Source organism: Balaenoptera acutorostrata, chromosome X, assembly GCF_949987535.1.
Source record: "Balaenoptera acutorostrata chromosome X, mBalAcu1.1, whole genome shotgun sequence".
Lineage (NCBI taxonomy): Eukaryota > Metazoa > Chordata > Mammalia > Artiodactyla > Balaenopteridae > Balaenoptera > Balaenoptera acutorostrata.
Genome location: NC_080085.1, coordinates 104,583,314 through 104,599,679, shown reverse-complemented (window position 1 = coordinate 104,599,679; position 16,366 = coordinate 104,583,314). Strand labels below are relative to the sequence as shown.

The window sequence follows — 16,366 nt, the reverse complement described above, 5'->3', positions numbered from 1 at the left end:
TGCATTGTATTATGTTCTTCCACTAAACTGGAAGCTCCTACGGGCAAGACTCCATGTTTCTGAATTTCCAGTGCCTCACACAATCCTGGGAACAGAGATTCTGCAAGTGTTTATCAGATGGATGGTTGAATGTGCATTTGCCATCGTCCTAAAAGTGGTGCGGAGCAAACATTCCTGTGAATGTCTGATGGGTGAATTTGGGTTGAGGTGCTAATGAATGTCTTCTTAGATATTTTTATGGTATTGCAGTTTTCCATTACTGTCATTCTTGTAACTTTTCATTTGCCTTTTTAGTAGAAAAGTCAATTAGGAGGCAAAATTGCGAGCTCTATATACACAGATTGAAAGGCAATGTCACTGTTAGACATTTCCCGTGTCGTTTTGTCCATTTCTGCTTCTTGTGACCTTCCTTTCCAATACCCCAACCTCTGCTATGCAGTTGAAAATGAAGCCCACTGCGACTTTGTGAAGCTGCGGGAGATGCTGATACGGATCAACATGGAGGACCTCCGGGAGCAGACCCACAGCCGGCACTATGAGCTGTACCGCCGCTGTAAGCTGGAGGAGATGGGCTTTAAGGACACCGACCCCGACAGCAAACCCTTCAGGTACCTCTCCCACCAGCCCGGCCCAGCTCAGCTCAGGGCACACGATGGGGGGGGGGCGGCGGTGGGGAAGCCTCGCCCTGGAGAATTCACAGGGGAGGTGAGACACGGGTGCCCAGACCTGGAGCCACAGGGCTAAGTCGCTCGCCACTTCCACTTGCCCGTCCCTTCTCTGCCTCGGCACACCTGCCAGGGGAGCTGTGGCAGGACGGGCTTGGTAAGCATTGCTGTCCTGCTTACAAGGGTGGGGGCAGGGAGGAGGCCAGGGGATGGCAAGGCCGATTGTCTTGCTGCCACAAGCATTCACACGGCAGCTGCGAGCCCTGAGCCCGGGCCTTGTTCCTCCACGTGGCAGTTTGTGTCTGGCCACTGCCCTACTTTCTACATCAGGCTCCTTCTGCTCTGTCTGGTTTCCAGTCTGTTCTTTAGCCCCCTCCCCAGTATCAGAACCAGATGGGACCAGGCAGCAGTCATCACACAAGTGTTGATGAACTTCCGGCTCTTCATTCGCTTTCGTCCTTAGTGTTTGTGTTCAAGGGCAAGTTTTGTTTTGACCACAGGATGTTAATAATCATTGACATTTCAAATCAGAATCTAAGATGCTTTCAGAGAAGAGGAATGTTTTTGAAAACATTGCTTCAAATGCTTTCAAATAACTATGCTGATGGGAGCTATATGTTTAAGTGTTTGATCTGGACGCGTGATGTGTGACGTAAGCCCCACATTGTAAATTACCGTGTGGTGTCCTTTATTGGAGCTCAGGTCCCCTTTCAGGAACTGTCAGGCCTCGATAAGCAAGTAAAGGGGATGCTTGTGGGATAAGGTGGCCTTCAAATGGCCTCTGAGATCCCACAGTACCTGTTCACAGCAGAAAGCCAACCTGGGGGCAAAGCATAGCCATTCCTTTGGGGATGCCTGGTTCTGGAGGGGCGAGTGAATGCCCCTTTCATGGGCAGGGGCTGCCGGAGCCCCTGGAGTTGGAGGAAAACATGCTGGTCTCTCTGGTGGGCGTTGCCTTTGCTTTCTCCCTCCTTCCCTTCCGACAGCTTTAATCTGCACCTGCGGGGGAAGAGGTGTCATCTAGTCCCCTCCCCTCCTAGGTCGGCTCCATCCTGACTACCTCTGTTTCCCGCGTCTTTGCCCTCTGCACGTTTTCTCTGCTGGCTCCTTCCCATGTTGCAGGCAGACATTCTCATCCTAAAGAAACTCTCCCTCACCCTGCTCCTTGTCACCAGCCTCCGCCCTGTCAAGGAGTTCGGCTCTGATGGGAAAGGGAAAGAATTGTTCTGTATTTACTGGCTTCTACCTCCACTGCACCACTGAATGCAGACGCCTCTTTCCAAGGTCAGCAGTCACATACTCACGGCCAATTCCACTGTGGCCTCTGAGTCCCATCTTTTTTTAATCTCAACACAGCATTTGATACTCGTCCCCTCTGCCTCCTTCCCGAAATTCTCTCTGCCGTTGGCTTTTCTCGCACTGGTCCGGCTGGTTTCAGCCCTCTCGCGCGCGCTACTACTCCTTCGAAGCCTCATCGGCAGGTTCATTTTGTTCAGCTTCTTCCTTTCCCTGTTCTGTCTGATGGCCTCTGCTCCTTTCACTCTCTATGTTCTTTGCAGCTGGTTCTTTCTACTCTCACAGCCCTAATTACCACCTAGAAATAGATTACTCGCAAGCTAACATCTTACTTTTGAGCTCCAAACCCAGTGATCCCACTGCTTACTGGATATTTTCACTTGGCTGTCCCATAGAGGATGTACCTGAAACTCAAGCTGTCTCAAATTTAATTCATCTCCTTCCCTCTTAAACGTACTCCTTCTCCAGTGTTCCCTGTCGTAGTACATGGCCCCACCATCCACCTGGTTGCCCAAGTCGAAAAACCAGAATCATCTTTGACTCCTCCCAAGTCCTGGGAGTTCTGCTTCCCTCGCTTGTCTCCCATTCCCACATTCCTTCCCAGCCCTTGCCGTTAAGATCCTGTCATTTCTTACTTGGCTTGTTGGAAAGTCCGTTCTTCATGCAATGCCCAGAGTGGTCTTTCCCATTTTCAAAATGGATCAAGTCAGCCCTGCTTAAAACATCTAAGTCTTAACATGGCATCCAATGCCTGCTCTCTCCTGCCACACTCAGGAATCTCATCTCCCACTACTCCAGCCAGGTGTGCCATTCCTTCTCCACATGTGCCCTTCCACAGGCTGCCCTCTTCGGAGCACACATCCTCTTCCTCTTCACCAGGCTAACTCCTATTTCTTTAAAAACTAAGTCCAGGCCGGGGGCAGGGAGACTTAACCCAGGCATCTCCCACTAGACTGTGAGTTCCTTGGCAGGCACAGTGGCTGTTGGCTCTAGATACTGAGTGACTAGCATAGTATCACTTATTTCTGTGTCTAGCACACGGTGGAGTCTCATCAAGTGTTTGTTGAAATCGTTCATCGGTGTGATCAGTTTCAGAGCCAGGACCTGGCAGCATAGTGCAGGTGGAAGGACCTAGATTATGAGACAAAACCCAGCTTCCGGTCTCAGCTCTGCCTCTAACTAGCTGTGTGATCTTGAGCGAGTCACCTCACTTCTCTGGGCCTCTTTCTTTATCTGTAAATCAGGGTATAGAAGCAGGTGTTCTAAGTCACTCCCAGTTCCAGATATCTCTCGGGTTCACCAGGATGGCCCCATAACCCCACAGCACCCTGTGACCCTGCTGTCACGTGCCAATCCAGGTGCCCACAGCTTTGTGCTTCTGCTTTTGCACGTCCCACAGAACTGAGGAAGAGAGGGTGGGAGAACCCAGGGAGGATCCCTGGGGCCAGTTTTCAGTGAACAGGAGCCATTCCAAAGGCAGGGGAATTAACCTGACCATGTTCGCAGTTTACAGGAGACGTATGAGGCCAAAAGAAATGAGTTCCTAGGGGAGCTCCAGAAAAAAGAAGAGGAGATGAGACAGATGTTCGTCCAGAGAGTCAAAGAGAAAGAAGCTGAACTTAAAGAGGCAGAAAAAGAGGTAAATGTGAGCCTGCGTGCCAGGTGGGAAGGAAAAGGAGGCTGAACTTGGGCAAGACAGGGGTTTCTGCCCCAAGAGAGCAGCTGGGGGGAGTCTTGCAGCCTCCGGGCAGGAATGGGGCACAGCATCCGTAGCCGTGCCTTGGCTGGCACAGAGGAGGCTGTGAGATCTGTGTCTTCTCCATCCCTCATTCCCCAAGGCCGGGATGTTTTCTCATTCTCTGTCATTTAGTTCACTAGAGCCGCACTGTCCCATATGGTAGCTGCTAGCCCATGTAGCTATTTAAATTTAAATGAATTGAAATTAAGTACAGTTTAAAACTCAGTTTATCAGTTGCATTAGCCACATTTCAAATGCTCAACCCTCATGCCACAGAAAGTTCTATTGGGCAGCGCCACTCAAGAGTCAAGACCTGACCTAGCCCCTCGAGGTCAGGGGCGGGCTGATATTTTCCCCTGCTTTCTGGGAGTTCGGAGCCCAGTAGGGACAGTCGATCACTTTCTTCGCAGTCCTGCTCCGTCCTGCCTGCACTGAGGGCCTTGAGGAAAGATGGTCCCAGGGGGTCCTGGGTACCTTGCTGAATCCTAAACCAGTGACAGCTGGTGCGTTTCCCCATCCACTTGAATATTCTGTTCCATTTCATGCTAGCGTTAAAGAAACATTTGTGCGGCTCTAGCGAGTTTTTAAACTAAGGCTTGATGGTCTATCTGGAGTTTTCATTACTTAAGCCGTGACTAATAGAGTGCATTTAGCCCTCTAACCATTTCCTTGCCTCCAAGGTCCCACGACCGATTCCCCTACTGCTGCCAGATTAATTGGCCTCAGCCGCAGTTTTGGTCCTGTCAGCAACTGCTTCAGCTCTCTGGGCCTTGAAACCCATAAAGAAAGGAAGCACTTAATTACTTCCCAAGTCTCTTCCTCTTTTAATCTGCTGTCCGGTGTTATTGCCAAAGCCCATGGCAAGAGACTTGACTTCATTTCAGTTTCACTTTTCAAAAGAAAAATATCACCCAGTACTTTTAGGAAGACAGGTGAGGGGATCTCAATGATAAAGAAAATGAATGAAAGGCCAGTGAACAAAAGCCAGGTGAAAGCAACTGATCAGCAGAGCTTCCACCACCAGCCTACCCCAAGTGACTAGCAAAAGCTGGTTTGCACAGCAGGTCTGTCATCCACCACCCCTTACTCAGTGACAGTCCCAGATACCTGTAGGACACCTGACCTCCTTCACGGTGTACTGTGAGTGCCGCAGAACCCTCCATTTCCTCCTGAATCCTCAAAAGAAAGTGCAATGATGCTTGGGCTGCTCTTACTATTCAGGGTAGTTTATCACATCCTAGTTTGTTACCACCTACACCCCTAGCTCTCTGATCCACTTATCACAGTGGCATGCCAGAATATTCTTGCTCTTCTCCTTTGGGTCTCTGGCTCTATTCAGGGCTAGTTAAACCCCCCCTTGATCAAAGCTGAGGTTTCCGCACTCATCCCATTTTCTAAAATTCTTTTATCTCCTTCCGTGTCCAAGGACAAGTGTTTTCTTTGACCAGCTTCGGCATTGCTGAAGTTTTCTCTGCAACTCCCCATGATCCTCCCTGATTGGAGGGAATAAGAAAAGGCAGGAGCCCCTTTCATATTGAGAGAGATGTCATTATATAATCATCTAAAGAATGAGTTGAAGGACTTCCCTGGTGGCGCAGTGGTTAAGAATCTGCCTGCCGATGCAGGACAGGGGACACAGGTTCAATCCCTGGTCCGGGAAGATCCCACATGCCACAGAGTAACTAAGCCCGTGCGCCACAACTACTGAGCCTGCACTCTATGGCCCGCGAGCCACAACTACTGAGCCCATGCACCTAGAGCCCATGCTCCGCAGCAAGAGAAGCCACCGCAATGAGAAGCCCGCATACCGCAGCAAAGAATAGCCCCCGCTCGCCACAACTAGAGAAAGCCCGCGCGCAGCAAGGAAGACCCAACGCAGCCAAAAATAAATAAACAAACAAATAAATAAATAAAAAGAATGAGTTGACCTCGGGCAAATTCCTTAACTTCTCATACCTTCTGTTTCCTTATAAAATGCAGACAATAACAGAATCTGCCTCATAGGGTTGTTGTGATGATTAAATGAGTTAATACATATAAAGTGCTTATAAAAGTCAGTGCCTGGCCTATAATAAGCACTCAGTAAATGTTCTATATTATCACTGATGCTATTTTTATCCATATGTAGTAACTATGGGGACTCTTTTAAATCAAATGCTTGATTAAGCAGAATGCACGGTTCCCTGACCATATTCCGGAGCAGAAACACAGAGGTAAGATGGCAGAAGAGAACTCTCCAGAACATGGTGCCCTTTGGTGCCATCATAGCCGTCCCTGGCAGAAATGTCTCGTCAGGTCCCAGGGTCCTGAGGGTCGCAAGCCTGCCCGTCCCCACCCCACCCCCGGGCTCAGCTGGGATCTCCTCGCGGGGGGTCTCCCCAAACTCCCTGTGCTTCCCCGCCAGCTGCACGAGAAATTTGACCGTCTGAAGAAGCTACACCAGGATGAGAAGAAGAAGCTGGAGGATAAGAAGAAATTGCTGGACGATGAAGTGAACGCTTTCAAGCAGAGAAAGACGGCAGCCGAGCTGCTGCAGTCCCAGGGCTCCCAGGCTGGAGGCGCACAGACTCTGAAAAGAGACAAAGAGAAGAAGAAGTAAGTAGTGGGCTGCTCTGGGGCGAGGGCCTCTCTCCCCTCCTGCTCGTCCCCTCAGGGCGGTGACAGAGGCCAGCTGTGGGCTGATAGGCTCCTTTGGGCCCCTGTAACTGGTCTTGGTGTCCCCACTGGACCTTCAGATTCCCTGAGTTTGGGGAGCTGAGAGTAGGGGAGGGCAGTGTGTGGCCCCAGAGGCCCAGCCCCTCTGCTCGGCCCGCTTGGGAAAACCCTGCAAACTCAAGGTAGGAGGAGAGGGAGGGAAAGGGGGAGGAAAAGCAAAAGGAATGTGAGACAGGAGAAAGAAGAAGGGAGGAAACAACGAGAAGCTGCAAAGTTACAAGAAAGAGCTGAACAGAAAGAAGGGCAGAGAGAGGGTAGCAGGAGCCTCTGGGCACCCTCTTTCCCCCGGGAGGTTGGAGCCGATCCAGCTCACAGGCCTGCTCGCTTGTCCTAGGTCTGAGGTGGTTCACCTCTCCATGCCTGGAGCCCCCCTCGCCGCCCCTCAGTTCTCACGGCTGCGGCCAACCGCTGAAGGCTGCAACCTGGTCCTGATTTCTTACCCCTTCCCGTCCCTCCCTCTTGGCTGCTTGGTTGTTCCCAGCCTGGGGTACCGGGGACTTGGTGGGGAACCCTCAGATGCTAGTATCCTCCGCGGGCACCACCCTCAACCCCGGGGGTGACTGTACAATCCATCTGCCTCCCCTGGCGTTTGGTGAGGCAGGATAGCATGAGCTCTTGGTTATTACCATGTGGGTTAATATCCCTGACCCAAGCCCAGGCCTTGCTCGCTGAAGTTATCCATCCCTTATCCCAGAACCAGAGAAGAGAAAAGCGTTTCCGACGGGACCTGTACAACACCAGGAAAACATCCGGTGGTCCCTTGCGCTCTAGTTGTTTGTGCAGTGTGACTGGAGGAGCCCTCATTTGCAGTGTCAAGCAGTGTCCTTACTAAAGCGGCCTGAGAATCTGAAACATGTCCCTGGTCATTGCCTTCTGTTCTTAGCCACTTGTTGCTGGACTCAACTATTAGATACTTGCCAGAAGGCGGAAACATCCTTTCCTGTGCCTGGCTTATCACTTAAGGATAAAACAGTATAACATTTCACCAACGATAAAATACAACAGTAAAATATCTTATATTTAAAGGCACTCAGTTTTGCCATCTGAATATTCTTTTTTCAAAAGTGTAATTTGGGTATTTTCACCAATAAGTCCAGAGATTTTTTTGTTACTGAATCACACTATATGTCAAAGTCACAGACTAACTTTTTGTGGTATTACCTGATAGATAAAGTTCAACTAGCCCGAAAAAAGCCTCTTTGGACGCACTGTATATTTTTTTTTTTTTTTTTTTTTTAATATGTTGCTATTGTTTTTTGGGTTTATTTATTTATTTAATTTATTTATGACTGTGTTGGGTCTTCGTTTCTGTGCGAGGGCTTTCTCCAGTTGTGGCAGGCAGGGGCCACTCTTCATCGCGGTGCGCGGGCCTCTCACTATCACAGCCTCTCTTGTTGCGGAGCACAGGCTCCAGATGCGCAGGCTCAGTAGTTGTGGCTCACGGGCCTAGCCGCTCCGCGGCATGTGGGATCTTCCCAGACCGGGGCACGAACCCGTGTCCCCTGCATTAGCAGACGGATTCTTAACCACTGCGCCACCAGGGAAGCCCGGACGCACTGTATATTAACTGACTTGTGTTAGTTGCACCAGCAGGAATGGATTCCTATTTTTAAGATCAGAAAAGTCTAAATTTGTCTTCCGGCTCTAACCTGCTGCCTTCATAATCCTGTGGTGTTTGTTAACTCAGTCCCTGGGGCAGTTTCACAGCCTGCTGGCAGGAATTAGGAGATTCATTTGTTGGGACCCCACTGACAATCAACTATAAATAGTCCCAATTGAGCTGTTTAGGGGAAGTTCCTCCCAGACCAGGCTTTCTCCTCGTTGCCCTCAATTAACTGACTGCCACCCCACGCCCAGGCAGAGGACCCCATATAGGGAGACATGTCTCTCCAGGAATATTTGGAGTTGGTGATGGCACCCTTTTCCAATTGTGAGATGAGTGAAAACCTCACGGGCATGAGGCATCTCCTATTAACAAGAGAGCCTGACAAAACAGCCTGTCCTCTTCCATATTTCCAGATATATAAGTGGCCCCAGGTGTGGGCTTTTTATGTAATTCCCTGAACAGTTGGCTAACCTCCGGAAGACCCATCATTAGACGTGTGTCACTCTTGTCCCGTGGTGATGATGGGGGGCGGGGGTTGAGGGTGGAAGTAGGGGTAGAAGCATTTCTTCTTGAGAGATGGTGATCGGATCTAATAGAGTCACATACTGAGAACTTCCTTTGGCTGCCCTTAAAGAGGTTAAGAAAGAGTACCGGTGTTTCGGGGGTCCCTACCAGCACACCCTCCCTTCTTCCCCTCCCCACTCCTCCTAATCTCCTTTGACCTCTAACTCTTCATTGTTTGTGTCAACTCATAATGTTTGATTTCTCCCCAAGCTCGCTCCATCTTCATCAGCTTTTACTGTTTTACAGTTAACTCTGCTGTTTGCTGCATGCTGCATGAGACCCAGGGTCCCGGTAAGCTTTATTAACTCTAAATAGAACTGGCAGTGGCTTCTAGAACACATCTCCCCAAGTCCCACCCCCTGCCCAACACACATATCTAATATCAAAGAAGCTGCTTCATTGTTCTAGCTGGTATTCTCTTGTGACTTATAATATGAAGAAATAGGCTGGTGTGATTTCAAGTATACATGTGGGAATGTTTGCCTTCCTGATTAAAAGTGGGGTGTTTTCAGACTTTTGCTGCTAGAACAGCTAGGTAGCATAGGTGGATCCTGTGATCAATATTTGAAGTTTCAATTTTGGCCATTTTTTTTCTAAAGGCGCCTTCACCATTACTTTCAAAATTAACTAAACTGCTGTGACGAGGGGAACTGTTGAGTTCACAAACCCTGTCCTGCAACGTCACGGTCAGCCTTGGCGCCCAGGTTTGGGAATGTTTTGAGCCAACGGAAACTTGCTTCTCTGTTTCCCTCTGGTGGCTGTTCTTACCTGAGGGGTTCAAGTTCTCTAATTTCGTTTGGCCCCCAAAACCATAATAAAAGTGGAAGAAAATGAAGGTTCTCAGATATTATAGAATATTTAATTCTACAAGTACCGGCTTCATGAACACCTTTGATAAGTAGGTAAGCAGGTAACCGTTGGTAAGATGGATTCCTCAGGGCTAGGTTTTGTGTCTGCAGGAGTGAATAAAGCAACCCCTGGCATCACATAGTTTATAGGCTGGTTATAGCAATGATTAAGCTGCTTCTATCTTTTTAACTAGACTCAGGTAGTGAGTGGGGAGGAACATAAATATTTTAAATCTAACATAATTAGGCTTATTACCATTGTTAAACTTTACCATAGAAACTTTCAAACAGGAACGAAAGAAGAGAGAGGACAGTACAATGCAGCCCCACGTACCCACAACACAGCCCCCAAACAACTGTCAACATATGCCAATCCTGTCTTATCTGCTGCCCCAAACCAGCTGGATTACTGCAAAGCAAAACCCATATCATTTCATCTGTAAATACTTCAGCATGTATCTCTAAGAGCTCATGACTCTTAAAAAAAATAAATAAATAACGACAACGCCACCATTATCACACCCCCAAAATTAACAATTCGTTCACATAAAATTTCTAGTCAGTGTTCAGAATACCCTGGTTGTCTCATAAATGCCTTTTACATTTGGTTTGTTTGGATCAGGGACTATAAAATATTGAGAAAACTTCTCCCCACTCACCTGTGGAGTTTATGATTTAAATGGAGAGCCTGCTGTTAGTCACCAAACTAATTGCTGCAGCTACTGCACTGGGGACTTTGGGCAGCTGGCAAAACATCCTACTTTCAAGCAAATCCCGAAGAGGAAGTCCACAGAGGCTTCTGAAACATAAGGCCCGTGCAATTGGGCCAAAGGAAACAACCCGAAAAGAACAATGAAATGACTTATTGTCTGGCTTAAAGGCAAGCCTTGGAGCCCTGTTAGCTGACTTGAATGAAACAGCAGGTTTCCACCTAGGAAGACTCTCAATTCCGACAGCGTCTGTCCATGGCTGCAGTCCCAGTGCCCAGCACAGAGGCTGACACTCAGTTCACGTGTATTTTCTTTGCCCCCCCCCCCATTTTCAATGAGGACAACAGGAAAGATGCATCCTGTTCAGTTAGATTTCAGTTAATGAAACCCAAATTAACGCTCTTTGACACAATTTGGTTCAGCTTTCCCTGAGTAAATCATTGGTAATGGCCATTACTAAAATGAATCCTGGCAAAACTATAATTAAAGCCATACTTTACAAGTGAGAGGCAATTGGCAAACAGTGGGAACAGCCAACCCCGACCCTGAGTAGGTTGGCTTTTTCTGGCATGCTTCTCGCCAGCACACCACAAAAGCAGTTCCAAACCAAATAGGGGAAGGAGGCCTTGGCTCCCTGGGGTCTGAAAGCAGCAAAGGCAACCCGTGCATTCCCCACAGCCCTCACTTCAGGGGTGGATCACAAAGGCCACCCCTCATTAACTAGAGTGCAGGCAGAGTGAGGTTTACTGTTCCTTGCTGGTTTTGAAATGGCTTGAGGCACTACTGGCAGCTGTCTGCAATTGCAAGAGAAATCCTTCCTCTGTGACCCTCACACAGTTGCAGGTGCTATGTCTCAGTGGTTGCTGGCCCCTTGACCCTTGGTTGGGGGTGCCCAGTGCATGGACGGTACACACATATCAAAATATTTCAGCCTTCCCATGCAGCCCAGGACATAGGCCGTTGCAGTGTTCTATAGGTTTCTCTTCCCCTAGGAAGTAGACAAAGAAGAAAAATAGAGCTGAGCATTTGTATTACATTTTCATACTATTCAAAGTGTTTTTCCGAATGGTACCTCATTTTCACATTACAACAGTCCCGTGAGGTAGAGGAGGAAGGGCTGATCTCCAGTTGACAAGATGAACAAATGGAGGAGTGGGGAATTCAAGAGACTTACCAAGGCTCACATAGCGAGTTAGTGGCAGAACTGGAACAAGAATGCAAAACTCCTAGTTCCTGGTATAAACTGCCATTCACATGCGTGTGTGTGTGTGAGTGTGTGTGTGTGGATGTATTCACTGAGGAAGTGACTGTACAAACATACCCAGCATATGCTTTTAACTGTCCCTCCCCAATATCTTTATTTAATGAGATAAATGTGTTCAGGTAAAAAATAACCAGGGGCTTAGATCCACAGGCAAGGAGTTATCAGGGACACTGTGGCGTGAAGGAAAGAGTCTTGATCAAGCAGCCAAGGGATTCGGGCTCTGCTCCTCTTGGTTGTGACTCTTTCTCTGTGACCTCAGGCAAGTCAGTTGGCCTCACCGGTGTTTCTCAGCCTCCTCATGTGTCAAACTTGCGTCACGAGGATGAAGTTTAAATGGGAGAAAGTTCAAAGTGCAGTGTGAACACAAACCAATAATGGATTTCCATAGTTCAGGTTTTCAGGTGACTGTGGTCGGACCCTAGTGCAGAGCCCAGTTACTGCCCGCAGACACTTCTCGAACAGATCTTGCCCAAGGGGTACCAGGTAGTGGACTGGGTATCTCCAAAGGTGAAACCTCTCCCTCCTCTGCTTTCCCTATGGGGCGAGGCACTCAGTGGCTGAGAGCCTGGCGCGCTGTGCCGTGGCCTGAGGCCACCTGGAGATTTGCTAAAGGTATTCCTCTACAGGGTGTTGGGTGGGGGGCACTAGTCAGGACCTAGTAATTGAGAAGGGAGAAGTATTCTTATGGCCGTTGATAATTGTTTTACTAGCTAATGCCACTGTGGTCGCCACTCAGAGGTGTGTGGGTGAATGAGAGAGAAAGCATGTTCCCAGAAGCCAGTGCAATAAGGCCTTAAGACCATCTAACACAGCTATATTCTAATTTATCCATTAGTCATCATGACATTTTCTTCTAACCTTTTTTTTTTTTTTGACATTAATCCATCCATTCATTAACCCAACTTCTGTTTTCATTTTCAGTTTGGGCTTCCTGTAGACGCCCTTTTCCTGCGCAACAGAGCTGGGCTTCCCTGTCTCTAATTCCCCCTTAACACATCTGGGGGCATTAGTCCGCAGTCACTTGGCTTCCCCAACCATCCCTCAGCCCCCCAACAGAAGAGCCGCAGCCTCTTCTCAGAGGGTTCCAGAAGGAGAATCCTTTGGTGCCTTTTTCTTCTGGCCTGTCAGCCCAGCCCTTTCCAGTTTTGATTCACTCAAAATAATTGCACTCAAGCTGTGTTAAAAATCTGGAACGAGTTTACTTACAGCCAGCCCTTCCCAGACAACACGACTGCTGAAGAAAATAGCATAAATTTCCCCTCTCTGTAATTCTGAGTACCCCACAGATGCAGAAGGCAGAATAAACCTGAATATTAGTACCAACCTAGTGTCTTATGGAATTGTTATGAGGTGTCTCAGCATCTCCTCTGTAATTTCCCTTAGGACGCCACACCATCCCAATAAGGCAGGGCCAGTAGCAGGTATAACCATCCCCTGTCACAAACTGCCAAACAGAGTGGTCAAAGAATCAGTGTTTTCAGTTTTGCTCTGATGAATCTTCCAGTCAGGTGAATATGATGATGAGTTTCAATCTGTATTTTGCGCATGCCCCACAATAAGAAGACGTGAGACTATCAGTTGGAGAGGAGAAAAGAGGTGTTGTGCCTTGGAAGGTCCCTAACTTCGTCTCCAGTCTAAGGATTTGGTATTTTAAAAATCTTCCAGCCCTGATTTGTATGATGGGGCCCATCCGATAGTGGCTTTGGGAGCCCCTTTGAAGTTGAGAGCCCTCCATTGTCAGGGCCATGAGGCACAGTGGCCTTTGGTGTTTGGCCAGTGAGAGAGTGAGAGCTGGAGTGACCTGGCAACGATCTGTGGCTAACACGCCGTTTCTCTGCCCTTCCTTTGCAGTAATCCATGGCTGTGTACTGAATAGTATTCCCCGCTACAGCTGGACTGGACTCCATTTAGCCTTTTAAGCCAAGGTTCCTATTGTAACTGACAGCTTTCCTTTGGAGCGCCAGGCAGCTGGGTCCCCTGCCCCTGCCATGTACTTCCACTTCAAGCCCCACCTCTTCTTTTGATTTCTGCCTCACAGTCCCACTGGCACTGACCATGACCTTCTTCTTTTTTATTTTTGAGGTTTTTTTTTTTTTTTGGTCACTTTCTTTCAAAACACACAAACAAGGCTATGCGAAATTTTCAGGCCTTTTTGAAGTATTGAGAATGGGGAGGGGGGTTCTCGCTTCAATAATAGATAATGACAGGAAGCAAAAAGTAGAAAAAACAAAAAGCAAACAAATGCACACACTTTATCTTTTCTTGTTGGCAAAGCAAGAGTGCAGTTTTGATATGTATTGTTTGGTGAGTCACTGATTGGTGAGTGGCCAGAAGCAAGTATGAAGGTGGTGCTGCGAAAGCATAAGCTAGTTTCTTGAGAAAATCCAAGTCACACAGTGGAGCATTTTAGGAGACCCTGTGCTCGGAGATTTAAAAAACAAAAAAACTTGGGTACTCAGCCAGTAGCTCAGGGAGATGCTAAGCTAGGGCTGTCAGGTCTCCTTGGGAAAGGCTACTTATTTGCAGCTTTGATGTTTCTGTGACCAGTTTCACGGCTGCTTCCCAAGAATCCCAAACTTAAACAACTAATCGGTCTCCATCCGCCGTAATTATTTGCATTACAAATAGGAGGCCCCCTCATTTGCATTTGTTTACAGATTAACTACTTGAGGCTTGAGGAGCTCTGAAAACTTCAAAAGGTATTAGAGCCACCCAGCCTTTGAGAGACCTTCAGAGACTAGGCAGGAATTTTGTATGAAGGGAGACATTTTGGTCCAGAAGACAGGACCCACTTTTTTGTAAGAGGAAATTGAGGCCCCGAGAAATGAAGGGACTTGCCAGACACCCCAGTCCTGTTTCATGGCAGAAGCCAGGCTAAATTCAGTGTCTCCTGAGTCCCGAGCCATTTTACAAATGGACTCAATGTGTTCATGTATGTTCCTGGAGACAAGTCTTTTGATGTTCCGGAGAAAATGAATAGTTAGTATTAGAGGGCCTTTGAGGTTTTTATCCCGTAGGAAAATATTCGAGGATGGGGTGGGTAGGGATAGGCAAAGCAGAGGACTCTAGGCCAGCTCCTGAACTGAGAACTTCCGCGGACTATAAGAGTCACAGGCACCTGTTAGCTGCTCAGCTTTCCTGGGAGTCTGGAATGGGGCGTGCGGATGCGGATGTTTAACAGGTGCCCTAGATGATCCTTGTCATCAAGGAAGTTTGGTAAACAAAAATCTTCCCTGTGAGTGAACATGAGACCTTTAGAAAGTCAACCAAGGCTATTAAAAGAATTAAAATGCTTATTTTATTGGGTAGCTTGTCTCACTGTAGACAGAAAGGGTTTCTTCCTTCTTCAGTGAAAAGACTTTTTAAGTGGTACAGTTATTACTATTTCAAAAAATACCCTAAGTACTCTGTTTACTTCTGGTGAAACAAAACCAGTTGTTAGAAATGGTCTGTGTCCGGCTCCACGCCCACCCCAACCGAGACTGGAATAGAATGGTTTTCTTGAAAAATCCGCACGTGTACACACACCCCTCATGTCTCTTAAGCCAAGAAGTTTGCTTTTCCTAGCTGCAGTCCAGATCACTTTTTTTTTGTTTATGTTTTTTGTTTTAATTATTTGGCATTCACATGTGGCTGTTAATATGTGCTCTCTCTTTCTCTCTTTTTTTTATTTAAATTAAAACAAGAAGCTTTTAACTGGTGTGTGGTGTTCTTAAAACCTTCTCAGCAGATTTCCTGGTGGTGATGGTCCATCAGTGACCCCATTTCTCACCTGTCTTCTCCAAGTATACTCTGTGCTACCTCACACTGCCCACTTCCCTCACCCTGTCTTACTTTGAATGTCCTTTTTCTTTAGCTAATTTCATGTTTTCTTTCTTTCTCTCTCCCTCTCCAGCTTTTTTTAATCTTGTCTTCAGCAGCTGCACTAAGTCTAAAGGAGAAGACTGCCATTATAGAAGAGTTAGGGTTCCATATTGTCTCAAATCAGAAACCAACCAATTCCCTCTCCCTCCAAAGTGCGTGCGCATACACACACACACATACCACACAACAAGTGTTCATTGTGTCCCTGTGTCCAGGCAAGACGCTCTCTCCCGACTTACATGGTATTTTAAATGGAAGTGTCTTGTCTTAACCTAACAAGGCAGGAAAAGAACCATCCGAGCTGGAGAATGGACCAAATGTAACCTCAGAGAGACAACTGCAGGACGACTCACCCAAGTGTAAGTGACTGAGGCAGGAGACCTCAGCTGTGGGTGTGGAAGTACTGTTCACAAGTTTTCGTTTGAGTTTTCTGTTTTTAAACACCAATTCTCCGGTTCAATGGGTTGACTGTCTACAGCCACTATTAAACATTTCTGAATGTGGACGAGAAAGTCAAGCAACATTCATATCTTCTTCAGCATTCACAGACCTTCTGCAGACCCCCCAGCAAGTGGGGGAAGTGGATCTACTAACTCTCAGGTGGAGAAGGGAGAGTCGGGGGAGTTTAAGCTTAGTGAGAGCAAAATGACTCCAACCTTCCAAGGCCAGTTGGGGTTTTGAGAGAAGTTTCTGCTCAACTTGGGATCTGGAGGGAGAGTTTTGATGTTGATAAATCTGCCTTGAATTCATTGGTTTAACTTGCATCAAAATACCATGTGAGTGTGCTCATTCCCATATATCCCTACAACCATTGCCATTCCACTGTCCTGTGTCTCTTGAGAGAGCCTCTTTGCATGTTTTCCAGAGTCTGTGTTTTTCCTTTCTTCTCCTTTGTTCTTTTTGCTCAGAGATGTGACCAGTCATTGGCCCTCTGGGGCTTTCATTCGCCAGGAGAAACATCCCGAAACCAGCACTGTTTAGCTTGATACCTTTCTAATGTCCATGTCAATTTTCAATAAAATTCAAAGAAATGCTCAACGGCTGTGTGATCATTAGGTGATGGGCCCACCATGGTTTGCCTTAGGAGGAGTGGGTG

At 47.6% G+C, this 16,366-nt stretch overlaps 1 protein-coding gene across 6 annotated transcripts in view; it reads left to right on the top strand.

Moving 5' to 3' along the window:
* The window catches only part of SEPTIN6 (septin 6), a 69,605-nt gene extending 53,297 nt beyond the window's left edge, over positions 1 to 16,308 (top strand). Inside the window, exons 7-11 of one of the 6 annotated variants that reach the window (XM_057537551.1) lie at positions 440 to 608; positions 3,468 to 3,600; positions 6,104 to 6,294; positions 8,831 to 8,875; positions 12,328 to 12,729. In XM_057537551.1, the coding sequence (XP_057393534.1) occupies positions 440 to 608; positions 3,468 to 3,600; positions 6,104 to 6,294; positions 8,831 to 8,834 (497 nt within the window). In that variant the 3' untranslated portion in view covers positions 8,835 to 8,875; positions 12,328 to 12,729. The other 5 variants (XM_007178593.3, XM_007178592.3, XM_057537550.1 and 2 more) reach the window with 5 other exon arrangements.
* The last annotated feature ends 58 nt before the right edge of the window (positions 16,309 to 16,366 follow it).